The sequence below is a fragment of the Triticum urartu genome, chromosome 6 (assembly GCF_003073215.2).
Source record: "Triticum urartu cultivar G1812 chromosome 6, Tu2.1, whole genome shotgun sequence".
In the NCBI taxonomy this organism is placed as follows: domain Eukaryota; kingdom Viridiplantae; phylum Streptophyta; class Magnoliopsida; order Poales; family Poaceae; genus Triticum; species Triticum urartu.
In genome coordinates this window covers 46,820,820-46,848,400 of record NC_053027.1, presented here as the reverse complement: position 1 = coordinate 46,848,400, position 27,581 = coordinate 46,820,820, and the positions used below count along the sequence as shown (strand labels likewise).

The 27,581-nt window shown below is 48.8% G+C and overlaps 1 protein-coding gene across 1 annotated transcript; it reads right to left on the bottom strand.

Moving 5' to 3' along the window:
* Positions 1 to 355: 355 nt before the first annotated feature.
* LOC125516530 lies at positions 356 to 9,848 on the bottom strand. Its single transcript, XM_048681946.1, has 7 exons — positions 9,486 to 9,848; positions 8,622 to 8,852; positions 7,990 to 8,477; positions 7,738 to 7,905; positions 6,245 to 6,257; positions 1,032 to 1,220; positions 356 to 511 (listed from the first exon to the last, which is right to left on the bottom strand). Exons 1-7 carry the CDS (start codon positions 9,846 to 9,848, stop codon positions 356 to 358), a joined length of 1,608 nt encoding a protein of 535 aa, XP_048537903.1.
* Between the last annotated feature and the right edge of the window lie 17,733 nt (positions 9,849 to 27,581).

Below are 27,581 nucleotides of genomic sequence, written 5' to 3'. Positions count from 1 at the left end.
AGGTGGAGTCCTCGGGCCCCTTGGTGAGAGCTGCATCAGACAGCTCCTCAGCTGGGATGGCGCATAGTTGGGTGCCCACTGCTTGCATAGTAGCAAGTGGAGTTGGAGGTGGGACTGCAAGATCGTGGACTTCAAAGGCTTGTACTGCAGAGGTGTGCTGCGTAGTGTTAGTTGCAGCCGAGGGGATCAGACGAGGTTTAACCTTGGACTTCTGCTGGCGAGAATCAGAAGGCTGTGGGAGCCGGAAACCATCATACTTGGTGGATCTGTTGCTGCGTGAGAGATTGGCTGTATCAATGGGCACAGACATCTTCCCTTTGCGGTGCTTCTGAGTGTTGGGGTTCATGGTGTAGCTCTATGAAATCAGGCTAGTCTCAGACATCACGCTGCTCAGCGTATCCATTTCAGAAGAGAAGGATTCAGACATCACTTTAGTACTGGCGAAGGAGATCTGTTCGTCAGACTGAGCAGCAACAGGTTCGACAGTTTCAGTTATCTGAATATCTTCAGACTGCACAGCAACAGGCTCAACAGGTTCAGTTGGCTGAATATCGACCGACTGTATTACTTCAGACACATGCAACTGCAAAACCTCAGGCTGGGCGAGGGCTCGTTCAGCTCGGTGAGGATCATAGAAGAGCCAATGGTTGCGGTGGGCAATTGCCTGAACTGCAGCCCACCCGAGTTGACAGAAACCTGAACTTCTACCTGCAAGTTGGATCTCAGACCGTAGCCACTGCTCCAGGGGTCCCAGGTGGCCAGAACCGGACGAATTGCAGAAAAAGAGCATTGTTGAGCAGTTAGCGAGGAGTTGGGTCTGCAAGTAAAAGATTCATGAGCATTTCTCCATGGGTGGAGAGTCCAAAGCGCATCCCTTCATTGTGCATTTCAACAGTGACAGTAAGATATTCTGCAGACATCACTGGCATCGTCTCCTGATGGGCTGGGTTGTCCACAATCACCAAGGCAAAAGCAGACCCCGAGTGATCTGAGCTTCCCTCATCAGAGATAGTGATCGAGTCGTTTCATGCCTGAGTAGCATTGTCTTCTAGGTTGTTCTCAGGAACCAATCCATGTTGCACTGTCAATCCCTGCGCGGCCAGCCAAGCTTGAAAGTTCATCAGGTATGGTGGCATTTTGACAACGGGCGGAGCTGGAGGTGCCTGCCATTCACCCCAACCATTGTTGCCTTGCTGACCACCATTGGCTGGAGCTGCATTCTGAACAAGCCAATTATGCACTTGTTGTTGATAAAGTTGTTCCACGGTGAGCTCTGGACCAAACTGGGGATGCAGATTGCTGTCTGGAGGAGGTGGTTCTTCGCCTGCAGGTGGAACTTCAGGGAGGAGCGCATTCCAATCATTGCTACGCAAGATAGTGATTTGGACTGTCCAGCAATCCCATGCACCACCCAGTTGCCACACTACAAAGCTTTTAGTGACTAGCCGCAGACTGATTACTCTAGCTTTGATCAACATGAACCTTCTATCCCGATGAGGGTTATACCAAGACACCAAGGATCCAAATCCCCCTAAATACTTGTTAATGTAGTAATCCGTTTGATAGTCATAGGGGAACCCAAAAAACATCATCCATATCTCAGGACCGAAAGAAGTGGTGCGCCTATTGAGAGCCTCATGATGCGGCACAAAAGTAATGAGCAGATCTTCTTCCTCTAATTCCAGCGGGGTGGCAACAGCAGTATCTCTGAGGAAGGAATCCACAAATCCAAAAATCCCAATACCTAGAGGATGATCACTGGATTCAGTGGTGAAAAGTTGGGCTTCATGAAGCAAACCTTGGATAGCAGTGCGGATGGCGGCCCGACGATGCAGAGTAACATATTGGCTGGCTTTAGCAATGACAAGGTAGTCGTGATTCAACGGAGGAATCGGGCTGTAACGCCCTCGATGCAGCTATATCTCCTACGTGTCGAAGCACGACTTAGAGGCATAACCGCATTGAAAGCAATGCCGCAAGTAAGGTAATCTTCACAACAACCCATGTAAATAGATAATAAGGGGAAAGGTACATAGTTGTCTTACACTCGCCACGTCAAACAAAGTACATAAATAGCATTACATCATCCAATCACTCATGGTCCGACTACGGTACGAAAATAAAAGATCAACCCAACATGCGACACGGTCCCGATCGCCCCAACTGGGCACCACTACTGATCATCAGGGAAAGACACATAGTAACAGCGTGAGCCTTCGTCGAACTCCCACTTGAGCTCAAGCGCATCATCTGGAATGGAGTCATCGGGCCCTGCATCTGGTTTGGAAGTAATCTGTGAGCCACGGGGACTCAGCAATCTCGCACCCTCGTGATCAAGACTATTTAAGCTTATAGGAAAGGCAAGGTAATATGTGGAGCTGCAGCAAGCGACTAGCATATAAGGTGGCTAACCTGTTCGCAAAAGAGAGTGAGAAGAGAAGGCAAAGCATGAACGAAAACTAGAGAACCACCTACGGCAAACATTACTCCAACACCGTGTTCACTTCCCGGACTCCGCCGAGAAGAGACCATCACGGTAACACACACAGTTGATTCATTTTAATTAAGTTAAGGTTCAAGTTATCTTCAACCGGGCATTAACAAATTCCCATATGCCCATAACCGCGGGCACGGCTTTCGAAAGTTCAAATCCCTGCACGGGAGTCCCAACTTAGCCCATCACAAGCTCTCACGGTCAACAAAGGATAAACCTTCTCCCGAGACATTCCGATCAGACTCGGTATCCCGGTTCTACAAGACATCCTCGACAAAGATAAAACAAATCCAGCAACACCGCCCGAATGTGCCGACAAATCCCGATAGGAGCTACACATATCTCGTTCTCAGGGCACACTCGGATAAGCAATCCGTACAACTAAACCAGCCCTCGAGTTTCCCCGAGGTGGCGCTGCAAGGGGCTCTAGTTTGGACCAACACTCAGAGGAGCACTGGCCCGGGGGGGGGGGGTTTAAATAAGATGACCCTTGGGATTCGGAAACCCAAGGGAAAAAGAGGCTAGGTGGCAAATGGTAAAACCAAGGTTGGGTATTGCTGGAGGAGTTTTATTCAAGGCGAACTTTCAAGGGGTTCCCATTATTATCCAACCGCGTAAGGAACGCAAAATCCGGGAACATAACACCAATATGACGGAAACTAGGGCGGCAAGAGTGGAACAAAACACTAGGAAAGAGGCCGAGCCTTCCACCCTTTACCAGTATATAGATGCATTAAGATAACAAGGTAATATAATGATATCCCAACAAGAAAATAATGTTCCAACAAGGAACGATCTCCAATCTTCACCTGCAACTAGCAACGCTATAAGAGGGGCTGAGCAAAGCGGTAACTTAGCCAATCAACGGTTTGCTAGGACATGGTGGGTTAGAGGTTTGACATGGCAATTTGGGAGGCATGATAAGCAAGTGGTAGGCATCGTAGCATAGGCATAGCAAAAGAGTGAGCATCTAGCAAAGCAAAGATAGAAGTGATTTCGAGGGTATGATCATCTTGCCTGCAAAGTTGTCAGAGTTGACTGGATCCTCGAAAGCAAACTCAACGGGCTCCACGTTAGCGAACTCATCTCCCAGCTCTACCCAAACAAGACAAACAAGCAAAAAGGACACAATCAACCACGTGCAAGCTCAAACAACATGATGCAAACATGGTATGCTATGCGGGATGCGATATGTGATGCATCTGCAAGATTTGACAAGGAATGATTGAACCTGGCCTCAACATGGAAATCCAAGAGTGCCACGGGAAAGGTGGGGTGATTTCGGTTGAAATCGATATAAAGATCACCGAAATCGGATGCACGGTTTGGAAATGGCAAGCAAAACAAATATGGCACCGGTCTGCGATAAACAGCAAGTAGCCATCTAAATGCAACAAGATAAATATGCTACAGCACTCAAAAATGGCAACAAAATACATGGTAGGGATCCATTCATGATGCTTGACAAAATATGAACACTGAGCTACGGCCAATTCATCCATTAACAGGTTCAAACAAGCATGGCAAAAGAGCAATTGGTAAACAGGTTTCAGACTTAGTGAAATTAACACAAGCCTGGAATTTCAGATCAGGTAGCACGCTTTGAAGCATGAAAACTATATGCTACAGCCACTTAACATGGCAAAGTAAAGCATGGCATGGAGATACTCAAAGAGCTTAACAAAAGTACCTTAGTGACCTTGAGCCAAAAGGGATCAGAAAATACAATTGCAAGCATGTGAACATGGCAAAAACATAATCAGATCTCAGACTTAGAGAAAAACTGGAACATGCAAATCTGTTAACAAGTAGGCATGTTTACGAGCTCAATGCACTCACTACAGAGCAAGGCATGACAATCTAAGCATACACCCATCAAGAACACTCATTATATAAGCTAAACATGGCAAGAACAACAACATAGTATGTACGGATCAACAACAACATCCTCGGCAAAATCGCTAACAAGTAGACAATCTGCCCAGATTCATGAAATAACAAAAGTAGAGCTCGATTGACTTAAGTTAGGGTGCTCCATAATTGCAAACAAAGACATGGATGAATAGAGCACTACCAGATTAACAAATAATCCTTACTGATCATCCTCAAAAGAGGCACGGATCAGTAGGAAACAACATGAACATATGGCATATTGATAAAAACAGATCAAGGACTTAGTGAAATCTCTAAGTCCCTGAAACAGCATTAACGAATGCACCACTTTGCAAGCTTGTGCTAGTAACCACACATATCAGAAAAATACATGGATAGCACCTCTGGAAAGATGGCATGGCATATAACAAAACACATGTAGAACTCAGGAGCATATCATGCACACATAAAACATGGCAAAAATGACAAAATAGCTATTTGGTGTAGTAGATCTGACAATTAACTCAAATAGCTCTCTTCCAACAGCATTTAGGGCATCAAGATGAGCTCAAATGAAAATTATGCAATGAGATGAAATGATGAACTCTCTGAGACGAACATTTTGATATGCTACACGCCCAAAACGGAGCTACGGATGCGGAGATATAGCATGATGAACATTACAAAAAATTAGGGTTTCAGGAGAAAGTCAACCCTCGGGATTTAGATCTCAGATCCAGATCGGGATCTCGCCAGAGTTACTGTAGCGCACGGAGTTCGGAGTTCGCCGGAGGTCAGAGAAGAGGGCCGGTGAGGTCGGGGCGCCGGATCCCGCCGGATCCGAGCCGGAGAGGGCGGCGGGGAGGTGCGGCTGCGGCGGAGGAGGAGTAGGGCGGCGAGGCGCGGATGGCGGTGATGGCCGTGGCAGCCGGAGCGGTCGGAGGTCGGCGGCCGTGCGGTGGCTCGGGCGCCGGAGCTGGGGAAGAGGGGCGACGCGGCGCGAGGAGCCTCGGGCCCGGTTGGCGTCGGGGAGGGCCCGCGGCAGGCTTCGCGGGCCGGCGCGGTTCGCGGCGAAGTGGGGCGCCGGCTGGGACGCGTGGCGGCATGTGGTTGGTCCTGGCGAGCGGCGGACGTGTCCGGCGGCCGGCGGACGTGTCCGGCCGCGCGGAGGAGTGGATCTAGGGTTTAGGGAGGGAGGGGAGACCCGTGAATTTCGAAGGGGGACGTTTATATAGGCATAGGAGGAGCTAGGAGAGTCCAAATGAGGTGCGGTTTTCGGCCACGCGATCGTGATCGAACGCTCTAGATGATGGAGAGGGTTCTGGTGGGTTTTGAGCCAAATTGGAAGGGTGTTGGGCTGCAACACACACGAGGCCTTCTCGGTCCCTCTTGTTAACCGTTGGAGCATCAAACAAAGTCCAAATGGTATGAAACTTGACAGGCGGTCTACCGGTAGTAAACCAAGGCCGCTTGGCAAGTCTCGGTCCAATCCGGAAATGTTTAACCCCCACACACGAAGGGAAGGTAGAAAGGACCATCGGAGGAGATAGAAGCGCCGGAATGCAAAACGGACAACGAGGAAAATGCTTGGATGCATGAGACGAACACGTATGCAAATGCAATGCACATGATGACATGATATGAGATGCATGACAACGACAACAACACACGGAGACAAAAACCCGAACCCGAGGAAATAAAATAACTCAGCGCCGGAAACGGTAAGAGTTGGAGTACATATTAAGTAAATTACATCTGGGGTGTTACAACACTCCACCACTACAAAAGGATCTCGTCCCGAGATCTAGGATTGGAAGAACGCCGGGTACTCAGAACGGATGTGATCCTCGCGTTCCCAGCACTACTAGGAAAAGGCCTACTAATGGCGCACCTAATTTGGCCATTAATGGCGCATTAGTGGTGCGCCATTAGTAGCACGCCATTAGTATATTTTACTAATGGCGCACCACTGGTGCGCCATTAGTATCTGGTATACTAATGGCGCACCCCAGATGCGCCATTAGTATATACAATAGTGCGCCATTAGTATGCCTCCCAGGGGGCCATGTATACCCAGGTGCTTTGGCATACTAATGGCGCACGACAGCAAGATGCGCCATTAGTAACTTCGGCATACTAATGGCGCACTCTTTAATGATGCGCCATTAGTATCCTTTGGCATACTAATGGCGCACTATGATGTGATGCGCCATTAGTATGAATATTAGGTTTTTTTTATTTTTTTATTTTCTGTTTTTGCACAGGTTACAAAATGTATAATTGGACAAAATATAGACAGCACATCAACGACAGATTCATCGAATACAATAGAAGATTAGTCTCTGAATACAATTCATCATTTTAGTCTCCGAATACAAGTCATCATATTAGTCTCCGAATTGAAAAGACCGAACAAAGATAGAACATTATATTACAAGTCTCGAGACCGCGAGTTTGTCTTCACATTACAAGTCGATATCGATCATCTAAACTACCATCACATAGAAGAGAGCTGCGGTCATCACGATGAGCATCATCACGATGAAACTCGTCTTCATCCGGTCCCTCCAACGCTCCCTCCCCTCTCCCGCTAGATAGCGGGCGTATCTAGATTTGGCCTCGGCCCTAGTGGCGTACCCTTTGTAACTATTACCGCTGAATCGGTGAACCTGTCTCCGACACTCCTCCCAGTCGTCGTAGACTCCGGGAACCTTACCCTTGTACACGACATACCACGGCATCGCTATGCAGTAGCCAAACGAAACATTAGTACCAATTCACAGACAATACATAAGCAATATATAAGTATGCAACAGAACGATCGGAAGAGAAAAGCAAGACATTAATAGCATCGATTACATCTTAAGTTGAACGACTCTCGAAACCAAAGAGACATACTACAAGTTCATTAAAGTTTAATTACAACATGAGCCAATCGATGTTTCAGAACTAGACACAACATCACTGCTTTCGACTCGACTCAAGGGACAGGAGCGTGGATGAAGCCGCCGTCTATCGTGGGAGTCATGAAAGAACGGGCGTTGTCAGCCTGCATTTGTAGGATTGTGTCGATGTCACTGTTGGACGGTTGATTTCTAAGGTAGAACTGCCCCGCGGTACGAAGGACATCTTGATGGATGATTTCTGCAAACTCCGACTGGATGCGAAAGAATTCTTGTCTGATGTCCGCGTCCTGGATTGCCGACACGCTCGCGGCCCAATCTTTGAGTCTACTCGGTAGCAGAAGTTGATGATGGTCCCGTACGATCGCCCGCATGTGATGGATGGCGTAGTAGGCACCCTTCTGACCGCCAGGCGGCTGCTTGACGCAGCAGAACGTCGTATTGTGGGAGAACACGTGCTTGCCGTACTTACGAATAGGCCTGGTGAAGGTGCCTCCAGATTTGACGTAGCCGGGGAGAACATCATCAAGAACCTTCTTGACATTTATGTAGTCTACGTTCGACTGACGGTCCGGGTCGAAATACGTGGCCATGGAATATTTGGGGCTTAGGAGGATGAGCGGGCAACGTGTGTCACTGCAGAAAACACGGAATGTTAAAAGAAAAACGATCGAAATCTAAGAATTCATATGTTACGGGGCGGTTGAGGGGAGGACTTACTCGGGAAAGTAAGGCACGAGGAAGTTATCCTTATCTTGGTTTGCCAGAATGACGCCTTCGAGGTAAGAACTCGCGACTTGCCGGTCCCCAGCGCTGCCCAAGATCTTGGCACGCATGTAGAAGGGGTCGACTATCACGATGTCCGGGGTCTTGTCGCGAATGATCCGCATCTCCATACTCAGCAAAAATAGCCGAACGAAGGTGTAGTGCAGCGGATGAAGGTTCAACATAGCGTGGATGTCATCAAACCGCAGGAAGATCGTACCCCCGATGGAGTTATCCACAAAGCCCTTGCCCTCTGGCACCTTGGCCGCGAAAACCGGGTATGCCACATCCTTCTCTCCGAGACGCCGCTTCTCCAAAGAAAGAACACTGTCATGTAGAGTCCGCATAGCACCGGTTGCAGCATCGAGCATATTTCTCAGTAGCATCGGCCTACCCGCCACATGCACCCTCCTCGAGATATCCTCAGGTGAAGGTGGCCCGTCCTGAGCACGGATCGTACTCGGTGCCGGATGGCCCGCACCCTTGTTAGTCTTTCTTTTGCATGCCTTCTTCTTCTCCTATAATGGGACCGAGTTCTGCTCACAGACCGCCTTCTTGAGTGTGTTGGGGCTGATCATATTTCGCACCTCGCCTATCTGAGGCTCGGTGAAGTCGGCAGCTGGAGGCGTCTCCTGAGAGCTGAACTGCAGACGACGCCTGTTGCAACTTGGCTTCTCCGCGGTACCAGCTAGATCGCGCGCGTATTTTGTTGGGTTGGGTTCTTGAGAAGGAGGCCCCATGAAGTCGCCACCGTACCCATGATCGGCAAAGTACTGATCGACGTTGGCAAATGTATCGTCGTCGTCGTCATTCTGATCCTGTGCCATATGCATGTTTGGATCCAGTGGCATAGGGATGTCCGGCACCGTTGCGGCGGTCTTGCCATGGGGCCGACTTGGCGCCGGCACGACTGGCGGTGTTGTCTTTGGGGTGGTGTCCCCCGCCCCCCAATGAATCTAGCTCTTCGGCCAAAGCAGGGGCCAGCTCAGGCAGGCGCTGAGGGTCATCACGTCATCATCGTCGGCCCCGACGGGTCGAATCGGAGGTAACAACTCGTCGCAGCCTGGTAGCACCCGAACCAGTTGAACCCTAAACAAGTTCGGTGGCATCTGGGTACCGTGGAACAAGGGGTTGCCCGGTTGAACGATTTTGCCCTTGGCGATATCGACCAACTCGTTGTTCATGAAGTGCAGGAGAGTGCACGGAACGTCGGCGGCGCCCTGCGAAAACATGTAGGGCGTCAGGGATGCCCAGTCAAAGGCAAGGAGATGAAGTCCTCGGCCGAGAGAGGCTTAATTAGTTACCGTGATGATGGCGTCGAGCTCAGCTAATGTCGAGGCACCGCCAATGGCGGGCGTGCAGTTGACGGAGGGGCCGCTTGCTGCAGAGGTGCCGGCCGACGTACACCCGGGTGCATTAAGCTCCCGTGCCGGCGTCGGAGACACCAATGCCGCCTCCGCCGGAGACACCAATGGCCCCGGCATCGCGTTCTGCGAGTTGCTGGCCGTGAAGCTAGGAATTGGGGGCGGCCCCTGTTGGCCGCCCGCAATCCACGCACTAATCCCCTGGATCAAGGTAGGCACAATGGCGGTGATCGTCGCTCCGAGTTGTTGTTGCACTTGCTCTTGGACAATCTCTGGAATCCGCGCCACCTGTGCCCTGAGTTCTTGAACCTCGCGCGCCTGGCTTTCCGAGCTGGTCTTTTTCTCCTTTCGCCCACCAGTGTTATAGTATGACGACCATTTTGTCGACAAGCCTTTGCCGGCCACACGACCAGCTGACGTCGGCTTACTGAGCTTATCCTTGTTCTTCATTACATTCAACGCCCTATTTAGAGTGGTGTCCCAAGGGTTGCTCTTAGTCGACCCCGCGCTACTGCTTTCAGTCGCCTGCGGAAGGAATGTGAACCATTTAGAAATTTGGCTTCATTAATTAGAATGCAACCATATGGAGCTAATTACGCGGGGGTGTATTCCTTAACAGAACAAGCTCAAGCGCCCTGGTCTTCGGATCCGTGGTAAGCTCCTTTGTTTTCGGGTCCTTCTTGTACTGGGCCCTGACAAAGTTCCTGGTCTGCTTGTCACCGTATTTATCGAAGAGGGGCGGTAGGCCTTGCTCGGCACGGTCCGCCTCCTCCTTGTCCCATATAGGCTCCGCCACTCTGTAACCGCCGGGACCGAGTGTGTGTTCCCCTAAGTTCAGCTCCCGCATTTCTTTCCCCCACTTACTTGATTCGGAGCTTGCGGTGCTCGAGCAATTAATCTTGAAGTCGTTGTAGTCATCTTCGGTGATCGAAGGATTTTTCTCCTTGATCTTCTCATAACTCTCACCTTTCTCGATCATTCTCTTCACATTGCTTTTCCAAGTAGACAGGGCCGTGCTCATCTTCGTGAGGGCAGCATTGTTCACTTTATTCCCTTTGAGGCTTGTGTTTTCAAATTCAGCGGGGAACTTGTATCGTTCGTGCAACTTCGTGAAGAGGAGGTTGCGCAAATTCCCTCGGTCAGGATGCCTGAGGTTCTCGGTTTTGATCGAGACGGTGCTCCGGAGAATGCACCCGAGCTGAAGCGAGTACCCCTTGACTATTTGTTCGGGCGCCGTTGGATTCCCATTGGAGTCCACTTCAGTAACTTCCTCCTTGAGGGTGCGGAGCACGGTCGGGCGCCGGTCCTTCCGTTGCCTCTTCAGTTGGCTGCCATCTGTGCGTGCGCCGCCATCATCAGTGGTGGCATCCTCGGCGGCACCATCAGTGGTGGCATTAGTGGGGTCATCCTCGGCGGTACCATCAGTGGTCTTAGGATCGGTGGGGAAGGCGGCGTCCTCATACAAGTGAGGTTGTTCCTCCATCTCCTGGGACAGCTCCCAGAATTTCTTGCCGCCCGAACCCCCGGCCTCATCGTTGTTGGCCATGTTTCTCTATAAATAGGAACAAAGTTTGGTCAAAAAGTTGGTTATTGTCAAGGAACAAGATCATGGTCTCATCATTTAGGGTTTGTCGACACCGAGGCATCCTAAAAGCTAAGCTTTTATCATTGAGGGTTTTTCGACACCGAGGCACCCTAAAAGCCTAAGCTTTCATCATTTCGGTTTTTATCGACACCGAGGCACCCTAAAAGCCATGCATTAGTCACAAGTACGCCGGGGCACTTGATCCTACTTAATTAACTACTAAGATACCCCGGCCCATGCATTAGTCACAAGTACCCCATATGTCCTATTTTTAGCAAAGTCATGCTAAAATTCACGGAAAATTTCAGCATGACCTTTGCTGAAAATAGGACATATGGAGTACCCGAATTTGCCGGAATGGAAGTTAATCGACATTCCAGCAAACTCAAGGGCCTCTCGGGTGGACAAGGCAAAAAAGGACACGATGGTCGGAGACATGACCTTTGCCTAACAGTTCTGAACTCCTGCCAAAACTGAACACAACATATATATACCAAGCATCTTGCCAGCTAGTAGACCAGCTAGTAGACCATCATTTGTCAGGCCAAATTTAGGCCAAACAGAAAACCAATGTGGGCATGGCACAAAGTCCATGACCCAGAACAGGAGACATACCAAGCACTAAATGAGGACAGAAACAGACATTTAGAACAATTAGTTATTAGCTAAAATGTCTTGCTTGAATGCATCACAATTTATTCACTACTCCAAGGAGTACTATTTCTCACAATCCCAAGGAGAATAACTGGCAACAGAAAACAAAACACTTATGGTAGTATGTTGATGTCCAGCCAATGCACAGAAGTTAAAGGCACCCATTTAACTACGAAACAGCATTTTTTTGGAGCAACACTCTTAACACTGGAGAATGAAAACTGAACTCAGTCATTACTCATTAATACAACTTTTTTGGTAGCAAAGTAGATTGTCAGCTCTTGCATAAGAGAACAGGAAAGTAGTGATTGTATAATAAATCATATAACTTACAGGAGGGGTTATCCGATATTCTGGCTTTATAACAACTTGTATGCCCACTGCAGCGAAACAATGAATTATGTTAGTAACCATGAACTGTTCTCAATAACAGTACAGAAGGGCACAATATTGGGCAGTTTGTTAGTCTGGCATGGTAGCAACAGTAAAATATATACAAGCAGGCACTCCCTTCTGTGTATACCAATTCAAAGTCCAACCAATGTCTCACAATATTTTTCAATTTTCAGCATGACCCCCTTCTTCGCGAGGAAGCATGCTCTGGCAAGCTAAGTTAAGTTACACATGTAATGGCCAAATTGGGGGAAATTACTAGCTAAACAAGTTTAAGAGCACACACATGCTAGCTACAAGAGAAATGATAGGGTTAAAAGACCAACAAACAAACTCGTGTAAAACTGCCTCAGTTTCAGGTCTAGATTGTTCAATTCCACTTTCCACTCATGAAACCACTCTCAGTTCGATCGAACAAAAGATCAATAGTGGCCAAAACTGAAGAAAAAACTGAATAAAAGCATGACTTGCATACAGAGCACATACCAAGCAGCGGCCTAAAATAGCAAGCATCAAATTAGTAGCAGTATCAAACTAGAAAAATTACATCCATCGATTTCTAAGAATCGGAGCATTACCAAATTATCAACTAGCACTAAGCAGCAAGCAGCAAGCAGCAAAAGGGCACTGATTTAGTACCATTGACAGTTCACAGCAGCAAAAATCTGAGACATACTAACACGAGCTATCAATCACAGTAGCAAAACAAATCCATTCGTCCATCTATTCAATATGCAACAGCAACATCCACCCATCCGGCTAACAAACAGAGGGGTGGGGAACAGGGAGATGAGAGGCACCTGTTCTCGATGGAGATGTGGGCGACTGGTTGAAGCAGGGGCGACGGGAGGGCCGGGGGCTTGTCGAAGCAGAGCAGCAACGACAGGGGGGAGGGCCGGCGGGAGGCGGCCAGGTAGGGCCTAGCGCTGGCGATGCTGAGAGGAAGGGGCCGGCGATGCTGACCGGGCCGGCGAGGCAGGATCGCCCTGGCGGCGACGCGGATCCTCCCTCGAAGGCTCGAACCCTAGCCGCTGTGGGAGGGAGGAGCGGGGTGGCAAAGGAGACGACTGTGGGGGCGTGGGGACTGCGGAGCGAGAGGAGGAGCCCGACGAGGTGGACGGGGCGGCGTCTGGGCCTCCGGCGACGAGGGGGAGGAAGGGGAGAGGGAGGCGGCGGGGGCGTGGTGGAGGGAGGGAGAGGGAACTGGCGATGGGGAGAGGGAAGGGGGGATCGGGCGAAGGGGGAGAGGGAAGGGGGGATCGGGCACAATACTAATGGCGCACTACCCCTCGGTGCGCCATAAGTACATCCATACTAATGGCACACCTCACCGTGGTGCGCCATTAGTACTTTTTTTCTTATAGCAATGGCACAATACTAATGGCGCACCACCCCTCGCCATAAGTACATCCATACTAATGGCGCACCTCACCGTGGTGCGCCATTAGTATTTTTTTATAAGACAGTAATAATTTTTTAAACTTGTTTAAATCATAACAGTAATATTTTTTTATAAGACAGTAACAGTAATATTTTTTTATAAGACAGTAATAATTTTTTTAAAAATATCATCAAACAGTAATGCCGGTGGAGCGGGGGAGGGTGCGCGGGGTGCGGGGGGTCGGCGACGACGGTTGAGTAGGGGAGGGGTGCGGGGGGTCGGCGGCAGCGGCCGGTGGACCGGGGGGTGCTCGGCGGCGAGGGGGACCGGATCTGGCGAGGTGGGATAGCGATCGAGATGGAGGGGGGTCGAGATCGAGTGTCCATGAAATTTAAAAATATTCATGATAGTTCAAAAAGTGCCCATGAAATACAATCGAGAAATGAAGGCTACGATTTAAATAAAATCGATCTTAGCTAGCTATCTGTTCACAATCTTCTTGCCCTTCTTTTTCGCAAATGGAGTTCTTCTGTGGAACGGACGTCCTTTAGGTAGGGTGGTCCTGCTTCTTCTTGTGGTGTATGCTGCTACTTCATCATCGTTGTCATGTTCGATCCTCGGGTCGCCGTACTTGTCGAAGTCTTGCTCATTGGCTACTCCATCCATTCCGATGATCTTCCTTTTGCCTCTCATCACGACAACACGACTGGGCGTTGACGGGTCGGTAATGAAGAAGCATTGGTCCACTTGGGAAGCCAGTACCCATGGCTCATTTTTCGCGGTGACGTTTGCGCCCGCGGTCTTGGATTTGGCTTCGGGTATAACCATGGTGGTGAAATACCGGTCTTCTTTTAGGACGCTCTTAGCCCATGTGACACGGAACATCGGGACCTTCTCTCCAGCGTAGCTCAGCTCCCAGATCTCCTCGATCCTTCCGTAGTATCTGTCCTTGTCGTTACCGGTGTAGGATTCCATCGTTACCCCGGAGTTCTGATAACCATCGCTCTTCATGTCCTTGGCCTCGGTGTAGAATGTGTAGCCATTGATATCGTACGCCTCATAGGTCATCAGGTTGTGCTCGGCGCCCTGTGACAAGGCGAATATGAGTTGTTCTTCCGCGGAAGAATCCTCATGTAAAGGGTACGACAGAAGCTTCTGCTTGAACCAACGCGTGAAACATGAGTTGTGCTCTTTGAGTATATCTCCGTCCGTCCTCTGTTGGCCTCGGTCATTGTACGTCTTCTTAATAAAGGTTTTGTGCTGTACCACCCAAGGATCGACCACGTCTATGTGTTGTAGCGCGACTAGGTTTGCTCTTTCAAAGTCGGCGAGTCGACCCTCGAAGTCGACATGCATTTCGCGACGACCCTCACGGTGACCCCATCCAGCGAGCCTGCCGAGGTGCCTGTTGACGGGCAGACCAACGGGGTTCTCGATGCCTAGATAATTCGTGCAGTAGGAGATGCACTCTTCGGTCAGAAAGCCCCTAGCTATGCTTCCCTCTGGACGTGACATGTTGCGAACGTATCCTTTGATGACACCATTCATCCTTTCGAACGGCATCTTGCTGTGCAGGAACGTCGGCCCGAGTTGGATGATATCGTCCATGATATGGACCAGCAGATGCACCATAACGTCGAAGAATGCGGGCGGGAAGTACATATCAAGCTCGCATAGTATCACCACGATCTCTTCCTCTAGCCTTCTGAGTTGCCTCATGCCAACAGACTTCCGAGAGATGATGTCGAAAAAGTTGCATAGGCCAAATAGGGTTTCACGGACGTGCGCGTCCATGATCCCACGGATTGCAACTGGAAGTATCTGCGTCATCAGCATGTGACAGTCGTGAGACTTCATCCCGCTGAACTTCAGCTTCGCTGGGTCTAGGTATCTGCTTATCTTCCCCGCGTAACCGTAAGGAAGTTTTACTCCTACGAGGCAGGTGAAAAACTGCTCGATCTCCTCCTGACTTAGAGTGAAGCACGCGGGAGGGTAGTCATTTCCGGTCTTCTTGGCCTTCTTGCCTTTGCGACGACTTTCCGTGTCCTGCTTCGCCTCATCATCATCATCATCATGATCATCATATATAGCGTGAAGCTCCTGCCTGATGCCCATTGATTTCAAGTCTGCCCTTGCTTTCGGCCCATCTTTGGTCCTCTCTGGCATGTTGAGCAGGGTACCAAGCAGACTCTCGCACATGTTCTTTGTGATATGCATGATATCAAGGCTGTGAGGCACACGGTGGATCTTCCAGTACGGCAAGTCCCAGAAAACAGACCTCATTTTCCATACCTTCAGCAGCGGCTCTGGCGCCTTTCGCTTCTTTCCCGGCTCTGGCGCCTTTTGCTTCTTTCCCGGCAGTGGGGAGTCTTTCCAAATTTTCAATAGCTCGTCTATTTCCTCGCCGCTCCTCGTACGCGGGCGTCCTCGGGGTTCGGTTTCACCATCGAACAGATCCTTGCGTTTTCTCCACGGGTCATCGTCGCGAAGCCACCTTCGATGTCCCATGAACACGGTTTTCGAAGACCCGGGATCTCTATCTAGCTAGCGATACGTTGTTTCATCCATGCACCTGACGCATCCAGAAAATCCGTGGACCACCTGCCCCGCGACATATCCGTAACCGAGATAGTCGTGCACCGTCGTGAGCAGCGCGACTCTCATAGGGAAATATTCTTTTTCTGCGGCGTCCCACGTATTGGCTGGCGTTTTCCACAGCGTGTCAAGCTCCTCTTTCAGCAGCCCTAGATATAGATTGATGTCGTTCCCTGGTTGTTTCGGTCCTTCAATTAGCATACTCATGTGAATGTACTTCCTCTTCATGCACAACCAGGGGGGAAGGTTGTACATCCACACAAACACAGGGCAGGTGCTATGTGTGCTTCTCTGGCTGCCAAATGGATTGACTCCATCGGTGCTCACGCCCAGCACGATGTTCCTTGGATCGTTCCCAAATTCTAGGTCTTCGAAGTTCAACGCTTGCCACTGGCTCGCATCCTTAGGGTGACTCAGCATCTTGTCTTTTTATCTATCTCCGGATCATTTGCGTCATCTTCTCGCTTCTTCTCCTCCCTATCCGCGTGCCAACGCAGGAGCTTTGCTACCTTAGGGTCCGCGAAATACCGCTGCAGAGGAGGAGTGATCGGAAAGTACCACACCACTTTTCGAGGAGCTTTCTTCCTCTTCTTGTATCGAGTGACGCCGCACACCGGACATATGGTAGACTCCGCGTGCTCGTCCCAATAAATGATGCAATTGTTCATGCACACATGGTATTTCATGTGCGGTAAATCCAGAGGACACACGATTTTCTTCGCCTCCTCCAAACTGGTCGGGCACTTGTTCCTCTCGGGAAGACGTTCGTGCCAGAATGACATGTTCTCGTCGAAGCATGCGTCGGTCATTTTGTGTTTTACCTTCATCTCCAGAGCCATGAGCGTTACTTTCAGGCGGGTATCCTCGGGCCTGCATCCTTCATACAATGGAGTAACCGCGTCTAACTCAAGTTGATCCATCTTGGCTTTCTCTCGGGCGGCAGCTCTTGCGTTATCCGTCTGCTTGAGCAGCAGCTCTTGAATATGAGGGTCCTGCACCCAGCCCATCGATGGTCCAACGTCGTCTGCTCCGCCGGCATCATCATCTTCATGATCATGTCCGTCATCTGCTCCGGCATCTTCCTCATCATCATGTCCTGCATCTTCTACATGATGACTGTGTATAGCATCACCGTCGTGATCATCTCCTGGGGATTCTTCGTCTTCTCGCCCGCCCGAGCCGCGGTGGTTGTCTTGCTGCCCTTCCTCATTTCTTGCCCGGCCCCCATGGACGACTTCGTAGTCATCTTCATCACCTTGCCACCGATAGCCATCCATGAAACCACGCAAGAGCAGGTGGTCCCGCACCTGCCCGGATTCCGGGTCCGCAATAAGGCTCTTCAGCTTGCATCTTCGACACGGACATCTTATCTCCGTCTCGTTCTTTTGAAGCATCTCGGCCTTCGCGGACCTCAAAAATCTATTCACGATGCCTTCGGTCATCATGCGGACCATGGTCGCCTGCGGGGTAGAGCAAAACGATATTTTAGAACCAAGAAATTTTTTGGCATGACTTTCCCTAAAAATAGGACCAAAAAGAATGCTTAATGCCAAAATTCTCGCCGAAACGGAAATGAATCAACATTCCGGCAAAATATTGGCAACTATCGAATTTCAAATACCGATACACCTCCAAACACAAACATATATGCAACACCACGAACATACATAGATCTAGCTAGGCCATAAAAAGTGCATGTGCACATTGTTGTAGGGAGAACAACATAAATATAGCTTCCCCCCTTACTTACCTATCAAAACAAGGTAATTTAACCACTTAAATTGAATGAATCTATGGTGGAAATGAGGTGAAAAAGAGGAGGCACCCGAGACAAGGAGGAGGTGGAGAGAATGAAGTGGGGAGAAAGTGAGTGTGGGTAGGAGAGGCTGTCCAAAATATCTTGTTGCTGCCCACTTACTAATGGCGCACCAACTCTAAATGCGCCATTAGTAATCCAGGTTACTAATGGCGCACCTCCTGGTGGTGCGCCATTAGTAGTTTTGCAAAAAAAAATACTAATGGCGCACTGTCCCACAGTGCGCCATTACTAGTTTAAACTAGTAATGGCGCACGGTGGAACAGTGCGCCATTAGTAGTTTTGCAAAAAAGGGAATAAAAAATACAATAAAAAAACAACATTAGTGGCGCACTTTCCGGCAGGTGCGCCATTACTAGTTACAACTAGTAATGGCGCACTGTGTCTGGATGCGCCATTAGTATGTTTGGACAGGCGCACTAGTTAAATTTTTTTTTGATACTAATGGCGCACCCGGGGCCAGGTGCGCCATTAGTAGTTTCAACTCTAATGGCGTATCAGAAGGTGGTGCGCCATTAGTATATACTAATGGCGCACCGCTTGTCTGGTGCGCCATTAGTGTCAATCCCATCTATAGCCCTTTTTCTAGTAGTGTAGGTGGCTTCACGGTCGGAATGGTGTGACCACTTGACTTTGAGGAATTTGATTGACTTATTGTGAGTCTTGCGTTCATTCTCTTCAAGAATAGCAACGGGGTGCTCACGATAAGAGAGATCTTCATGGAGATCAATGTCTTCGAAGTTGATGGTGCGGTCAGGAGTCTTAAAGCACTTGCGGAGCTGAGAGACATGGAACGCGTCATGCACATTTGCAAAGTTTGAAGGAAGCTCAAGTTGATAGGCGAGATCGCCTCTCTTGCTGATGATTTTGAAAGGACCCACGTATCTAGGGGCAAGCTTTACTTTGATACCGAAGCGACGAGTACCTTTCATTGGAGAGACGCGGAGGTAAACATGATCTCCGATCTCGAAAGCCAAATCACGGTGCTTACTATCATAGTAGCTCTTCTGGCGCGATTGCGCTGCTTTGAGGTTATCATGAATGACTTGGCACATCTCCTCTGCCTCTGTGATTAAGTCATTTCCAAGAAGTTGACGCTCACCGGTTTCAGACCAGTCGAGTGGAGTACGACACTTCCTGCCATACAGAATTTCGAATGGGGCCTTGCCCGAACTTGCTTGAAAACTGTTGTTGTAGGAGAATTCGGCGTATGGAAGACAATCTTCCCACTTCATGCCGAAAGAGATCACACAAGCCCTGAGCATATCTTCAAGAATCTGATTGACATGCTCGACTTGACCGCTAGTTTGAGGATGGAAAGCTGTGCTAAAGCGGATGTTGGTGCCCATGGCCTTCTGAAAAGAATCCCAAAACTTGGAGGTAAAGATGCTGCCACGGTCTGAAGAGATCACCTGTGTAATACCGTGCAGCGAGACAATCCGAGAGGTATACAACTCCGCCAATTGAGCTACAGTGATAGACTCTTTGATAGGCAGAAAGTGAGCCACTTTAGTGAGTTTGTCGATGACAACGAATATAGCATCATTGCCACGCTTGGACTTTGGAAACCCAGTCGCGAAGTCCATCTCAATGTGGTCAAACTTCCATTCTAGAATGGCAAGAGGTTGGAGGAGACCAGCTGGCCTTTGGTGTTCTTCCTTCACTCTTCTGCAGACATCACACTCATTCACGAACTGAGCAATCTCGCGCTTCATTCGAGTCCACCGATAAGCCTGCTTGAGGTCCTGATACATCTTCGTACTCCCAGGGTGGATGGAGAGGAGTGAATTGTGAGCCTCGTTCATGATAACTTTACGAAGATCACCTTTGGGCACAACAATACGATCCTCGAAGAAGAGAGTATCCTTGCCATCAAGGCGGTAGCACTTGTACTTGGGTTGACTCTTAGCAATCCCAATCTTCACCTTCTTCACCATAGCATCAAGAAGTTGAGCCTCACAAATCTGGTCTTCCAAAGTAGGAGAGACTTGAAGGTTGGCGAGGAAACCTTGAGGAACAACTTGCAGATTAAGTTTGCAGAAAGCTTCACAAAGCTCGGGTTGGTAAGGCTTGAGAATCAGACTGTTGCAATAAGCCTTCCTGCTCAATGCGTCAGCAATCACATTGGCCTTGCCTGGAGTATACTCGATACTCGGATTATACTCTTGAATCATTTCGACCCAGCGAGTCTGCCTGAGGTTGAGATTAGGCTGAGTGAAGATGTACTTGAGACTCTTGTGGTCAGTGAAAATGTCCACTTTTCTTCCCAATAAGAGATGTCTCCAAGTCAAAAGAGCATGCACAACTGCCGCCAACTCGAGGTCATGAGTGGGGTAGTTCTTCTCGTTGGGCTTCAACTGGCGAGAGGTATAAGCCACAACTTTCTTCTCTTGCATCAACACTGCACCAAGACCTTGAAGAGAGGCATCGCAGAAGACCTCGAACGGTTTGGATTCATCAGGAGGAGTCAGAACTGGAGCAGTGACTAATTTCTCTTTCAAAGTGTTGAAAGCGATGTCACATTCCAGAGACCAAACGTACTTGATGTGCTTCTGGAGAAGGTTTGAAATAGGCTTCGCGATCTTTGAAAAGTTCTCAACGAACCTTCGACAGTAGCTTGCGAGACCGAGGAAGCTACGGAGTTGCTTCACGTTGTGAGGTGGTTCCCAATTCACGATTGCAGACACCTTCTCAGGATTCACCGCAATGCCCTTGGCAGAGATGATATGCCCAAGATAGAGAACCTCATCGAGCCAAAACTCGCACTTTGAGAACTTGGCGTAGAATTGATGTTCCCTGAGCTTATCGAGCACCAAACGCAAGTGCTTGGCATGATCTTCCTTGTTCTTCGAAAAGACCAGAATGTCGTCGAGATAGACCAAAACAAAGTCATTTGTGTAGGCGTTGAAGATGAAGTTCATCATGCGAGAGAAAGTCGGAGGAGCGTTGACGAGGCCAAAAGATATAACAGTGTATTCGTTTGAACCATAGCTTGTTCTGAAAACCGTCTTGGGAATATCTTGCTCACGGATTCGAATCTGGTGATAACCCATACGGAGATCAAGCTTGGAGAATACTTGGGCACCTTTGAGTTGTTCGAACAGCTCACTGATGTTGGGAACTGGGTACTTGTTCTTGATAGTCTTCTTGTTCAATGGATGGTAGTCAACACAAAGTCGGTCCGTTCCATCCTTCTTCTTCACAAAAAGTAATCCACAACCCCACGGAGAGGAACTAGGTCGGATGAGACCCATTCGCTCTTGAATATCGAGTTGCTTCTTCAGCTCCTTCAACTCTTCAGGTCCGAGCTTGTAAAGACGCTTGGCAACCGGTTCCGTGCCAGGCTCAAGATCGATGACGAATTCAACTGGCCGATGCGGAGGCATTCCTGGATGCTCTTCTGGAAAGACATCTTGATATTCGCAAACAACTGGAATTTGAGAGATGGCATCCAGTTCACCCTTCTCATTGAGAGAAAATAGGCGGATGGTATCATCACGAGTGGTAAAGACAATTACATCCTCAGACGAATGAGTCAATTGAATCTGCCTAGCTGCACAATCAAGCTGAGCCTTGTGCTTAGAAAGCCAATCCATTCCGAGAATAAGATCAATATCCGAGTCACCAAGAACATTTGGAGAGGACAAGAACTTATAGTCACCCAAAGTGATTGTAACATCCGAAACGCATACTCGAGATGTCATTTGACGGGCTGGAGAGACAATAGCCAACGGTTTCTGCAACACTTGAGTAACAAAATCATGCTTAGATGAAAAAGGTCTTGAGATGAAACAATGCGATGCACCAGTGTCAAAAAGAACTCTTGCAGGAATATCGTTAACAGGAAGGTTACCCATGATGACATCCGACGAGTCCTCTGCCTGAGCTGCATTCACCATGTTGACCTTGGCGTACTTCGGGTTATGCTTAACCACAGCTTTACTTGCCGATCTCACAGGAGGAGGAGGAGGGAGACGCCTCTGATTGAAGCATTTGTTGGCATAGTGACCCTTCTGTTGGCACTTGTTGCACGTGACCTCAGAAAAGCGGACGGTGATACGGAGCACTCGATCTTGGAGCTTGAGACGAAGTCTTGTTCTGAAAGACAGGGTTGGGTGGGTAGGAAGATCCACTCCCACCTTTGCTCTTCTGTTGATATGGTTGACGGAACGGAGGAGGAGGAAGCCAATACTTCTGCTGCTTAGCCACTTGAGTAGAGGAAGAAGGAGTAGCATCTCTGACTCGCTTCTTGGAAGCATCACACTTGAGTTGAGCAGCCTCTTGCTTCAATGCCATGTTGTAAAACTCATCGTACCTCAAGGGCTCAAAGAGAACAAGAGCTAGCTGGATTTCTTCTCTGAGACCACCCCTGAACTGGTATATCATGCTCTTCTCGTCAGGGACGTCCTGCTTAGCAAAGCGGGCGAGCTTCTGAAACAACTTGTTGTAGTCATAGACAGACAAAGAGCCTTGCTTCAGGTTGCGGAATTCCTCACGCTTGCTTTCAACCATGCTCTGAGGAATATGATGAGCTTTGAAGTCTTGACGGAATTCATCCCAGGTAATCACACAGCCTCCTCTGGATCTTTGTACTGCTGAAACCATTCTGCAGCTTGGTCTCTGAGTTGGAAGGAAGCGAACTTGACAAAGTCCTCAGGCCTGACGTTACTGCACTCGAAATGCTTGCACAAGTCCACGAGCCAATCGTCGGCATCAGTTGCCTCAACACAATTGCTGAAGGTCTTTGGCTGGTTAGCAAGGAACTGGTTGAGTGTAGCAAAGTGATTCTGATTGTTGCCCTGGTTGCCTTGGTTGCCTTGGTTCGCTTGGTTGCGCTCTTGAAGAATTTGCATGATCAACTGCGTGTTTGCATTGGTAGCTGCCATCACAGCTTGCCATGCCTCCGGAGGACGTGGTGGTGGTGGCGGATCAGGATTCGGAGTCGTGCGCGTTGGAGGAGCCATCCTAAAGAGGTTGACATCCATTAGCACATTGATAGATAAGATTGAAGTTGAATCAAGCGGGTTGAAATTGCAACATATAGTCTTCACATCCGAACAAAATGAACGAATGCATTCCAATTGAAATGGTCACATATCCATAAATTGAGAAGCCACTTAGAATTTAGGTAGAGGAATAAAATCAACAAGGTACAGAACAAGAACGAATACTCGGTAAGGATCACCCAATCTCGAACCAAATATCCGTGGAAGAAGAACTAGAGCTACAAGAATTCCCACCTATGAAACTCCCGAACCTTTCCGGTTATGCAATTAGGTGTTGGGGATACAGGGGAAGCATAATATCTCACCCAAATCTAGCAAATCCTACATCTAGCTGTATCCATCCTTCAACACATAACCGAGAAAAACTTCGGAAACCATCTACCTCAACCTTCGAAAAGCATCCATTATACAAGTTATGGCAATACTCCCGAACTCCCGCCCCAGTACTGGGTGGCATCAAGGTTATGTCACCAACAACCGCATAAAAGAGATTTTCGATGTCGGCAAACTAAACTCAGGTATTCCAGAACTGCAACGATAAAATTGTGACGACAACACCTCGGAGCTCAACTCCCCGGGACACTGCCACAACCCCTAAATGACAGGAGGCACCAAGAATAGTGTTCTCGTCACAAATCGATCGGAACGATTCCAAGATACCCGTGAGATCCTAAATTTTTTTTAGTGAAATTTGAGAAGAGAAGAGTCAAAACTCTATGTCAGGATGCCTTACCAGAGCGATAAAGGGACTGGGGAGTAAAAAGAATTCCTAAACTCTTCGATATATAATTCCTAGATGACTCAAAACATTTTTTTTCTAGACTCAACAATGGCTGCTAAAAACGATCAAGCAGTGGGGGCTCCTAAGGTCGGGGAAGGCTCTGATACCAACTTGTAACGCCCTCGATGCGGCTATATCTCCTACGTGTCGAAGCACGACTTAGAGGCATAACCGCATCGAAAGCAATGTCGCAAATAAGGTTATCTTCACAACAACCCATGTAAATAGATAATAAGGGGAAAGGTATATAGTTGGCTTACACTCGCCACGTCAAACAAAGTACATAAATAGCATTACATCATCCAATCACTCATGGTCCGACTACGGTACGAAAATAAAAGATCAACCCAACATGCGACACGGTCCCGATCGTCCCAACTGGGCACCACTACTGATCATTAGGGAAAGACACATAGTAACAGCGTGAGTCTTCGTCGAACTCCCACTTGAGCTCAAGCGCATCATCTGGAACGGAGTCATCGGGCCCTGCATCTGGTTTGGAAGTAATCTGTGAGCCATGGGGACTCAGCAATCTCGCACCCTTGTGATCAAGACTATTTAAGCTTATAGGAAAGGCAAGGTAATATGTGGAGCTGTAGCAAGCGACTAACATATAAGGTGGCTAACCTGTTCGCAAAAGAGAGCGAGAAGAGAAGGCAAAGCACGAACGAAGAACTAGAGAACCACCTACGACAAACATTACTCCAACACCGTGTTCACTTCCCGGACTCCGCCGAGAAGAGACCATCACGGTAACACACACAGTTGATTCATTTTAATTAAGTTAAGGTTCAAGTTATCTACAACCGGACATTAACAAATTCCCATCTGCCCATAACCGCGGGCATGGCTTTTGAAAGTTCAAATCCCTGCAGGGGAGTCCCAACTTAGCCCATCACAAGCTCTCACGGTCAACGAAGGATAAACCTTCTCCTGAGACATTCCGATCAGACTCGGTATCCCGGTTCTACAAGACATCCTCGACAAAGATAAAACAAATCTAGCAACATCGCCCGAATGTGCCGACAAATCCCGATAGGAGCTGCACATATCTCGTTCTCAGGGCACACTCGGATAAGCAATCCGTACAATTAAACCAGCCCTCAAGTTTCCCCGAGGTGGCGCTGCAAGGGGCTCTAGTTTGGACCAACACTCAGAGGAGCACTGGCCCGGGGGGGATTAAATAAGATGACCCTTGGGCTCCGGAAACCCAAGGGAAAAAGAGGCTAGGTGGAAAATGGTAAAACCAAGGTTGGGTATTGCTGGAGGATTTTTATTCAAGGTGAACTGTCAAGGGGTTCCCATTATTATCCAACCGCGTAAGGAACGCAAAATCCGGGAACATAACACCGATATGACGGAAACTAGGGCGGCAAGAGTGGACAAAACACTAGGCAAGAGGCCGAGCCTTCCACCCTTTACCAGTATATAGATGCATTAAGATAACAAGGTAATATAATGATATCCCAACAAGAAAATAATGTTCCAACAAGGAACGATCTCCAATCTTCACCTGCAACTAGCAACGCTATAAGAGGGGCTGAGCAAGCGGTAACTTAGCCAATCAACGGTTTTCTAGGACATGGTGGGTTAGAGGTTTGACATGGCAATTTGGGAGGCATGATAAGCAAGTGGTAGGCATCGTAGCATAGGCATAGCAAAAGAGCGAGCATCTAGCAAAGCAAAGATAGAAGTGACTTCGAGGGTATGATCATCTTGCCTGCAAAGTTGTCAGAGTTGACTGGATCCTCGAAAGCAAACTCAACGGGCTCCACGTTAGTGAACTCGTCTCCCGGCTCTACCCAAACAAGACAAACAAGCAAAAAGGACACAATCAACCACGTGCAAGCTCAAACAACATGATGCAAACATGGTATGCTATGCGGGATGCGATATGTGATGCATATGCAAGATTTGACAAGGAATGATTGAACCTGGCCTCAACTTGGAAATCTAAGAGTGCCACTGGAAAGGTGGGGTGATTTCGGTTGAAATCGATATAAAGATCACCGGAATCGGATGCACGGTTTGGAAATGGCAAGCAAAACAAATATGGCACCAGTCCGCGATAAACAGCAAGTGGCCATCTAAATGCAACAAGATAAATATGCTACAGCACTCAAACATGGCAACAAAATACATGGAAGGGATCCATTCATGATGCTTGACAAAAGATGAACACTGAGCTACGGCCAATTCATCCATTAACAGGTTCAAACAAGCATGGAAAAAGAGCAATTGGTAAACAGGTTTCAGACTTAGTGAAATTAACACAAGCCTGGAATTTCAGATCAGGTAGCACACTTTGAAGCATGAAAACTATATGCTACAGGCACTTAACATGGCAAAGTAAAGCATGGCATGGAGCTACTCAAAGAGCTTAACAAAAGTACCTTAGTGACCTTGAGCCAAAAGGGATCAGAAAATACAATTGCAAGCATGTGAACATAAGCAAATCTGTTAACAAATAGGCATGTTTACGAGCTCGATGCACTCACTACAGAGCAAGGCATGACAATCTAAGCATACGCCCATCAAGAACACTCATTATATAAGCTATACATGGCAAGAACAACAACATAGTATGTACGGATCAACAACAACATCCTCGGCAAAATCGCTAACAAGTAGACAATCTGCCCAGATTCACGAAATAGCAAAAGTAGAGCTCTATTGACTCAAGCTAGGGTGCTCCATAATTGCAAACAAAGAGATGGATGAATATAGCACTACAAGATTAACAAATAATCCTTACTAATCATCCTCAAAAGAGGCATGGATCACTAGGAAACAACATGAACATATGGCATATTGATAAAAACAGATCAAGGACTTAGTGAAATCTCTAAGTCCCTGAAATCAGCATTAACGAATGCACCACTTTGCAAGCTTGTGCTAGTCACCACACATATCACAAAAATACATGGATAGCTCCTCTGGAAAGATGGCATGGCATATAACAAAACACATGTAGAACTCAGGAGCATATCATGCACACATAAAACATGGCAAAAATGACAAAATAGCTATTTGGTGCAGCAGATCTGACAATTAACTCAAATAGCTCTCTCCCAACTGCATTTAGGGCATCAAGATGAGCTCAAATGAAAATGATGCAATGAGATGAAATGATGTACTCTCTAAGACGAACATTTTGATATGCTACACCCCCAAAATGGAGCTACGGGTGCGGAGATATAGCATGATGAACGTTGCAAAAAAAATTAGGGTTTCGGGAGAAAGTCAACCCTCGGGATTTAGATCTCAGATCCAGATCGGGATCTCGCCGGAGTTACTGTAGCGCACGGAGCTCAGAGTTCGCCGGAGGGTCATCGGAGGTCGAAGAAGAGGGCCGGCGAGGTCGGGGCGCCGGATCCCGTCGGATCCGAGCTGGAGAGGGCGGCGAGGAGGTGCGGCTGCGGCGGCGGAGGAGGAGTAGGGCGGCGAGGCGCGGATGGCGGTGATGGCCGCGGCGGCCGGAGCGGGCGGAGGTCGGGCGCCGGAGCTAGGTAAGAGGGGCGGCGCGGCGCGAGGAGCCTCGGGCCCGGTCGGCGTCGGGGAGGGCCCGTGGCGGGCTTCGCGGGCCGGTGCGGTTCGCGGCGAAGTGGGGCGCCGGCTGGGACGCGTGGTGGCGTGTGGTTGGTCCGGGCAAGCGGCGGACGTGTCCGGCGGCCGGCGGACGTGTCCGGCCGCGCGGAGGAGTGGATCTAGGGTTTAGGGGGGAGGGGAGACCCGTGAATTTCGGAGGAGGGCCTTTATATAGGCATAGGAGGAGCTAGGAGAGTCCAAATGAGGTGCGGTTTTCGGCCACGCGATCGTGATCGAATGCTCTAGATGATGGAGAGGGTTTTGGTGGGTTTTGGGCCAAATTGGAAGGGTGTTGGGCTGCAACACACACGAGGCCTTCTCGGTCCCTCGGTTAACCGTTGGAGCATCAAACGAAGTCCAAATGGTACAGAACTTGACAGGCGG

Bases quoted from the DNA above. Each gene is read 5' to 3' on its own strand.
- LOC125516530 (XM_048681946.1), bottom strand. From the start codon at position 9,848: ATGAAGAACAAGGATAAGCTCAGTAAGCCGACGTCAGCTGGTCGTGTG. The intron at 8,853-9,485 runs GCATTGGTGTCT...CATATGGCACAG, and splicing joins TGGTGTCTCCGGCGGAGGCG to GATCAGAATGACGACGACGA. The intron at 7,906-7,989 runs GTAAGTCCTCCC...TGTTTTCTGCAG, and splicing joins CTCGTGCCTTACTTTCCCGA to TGACACACGTTGCCCGCTCA.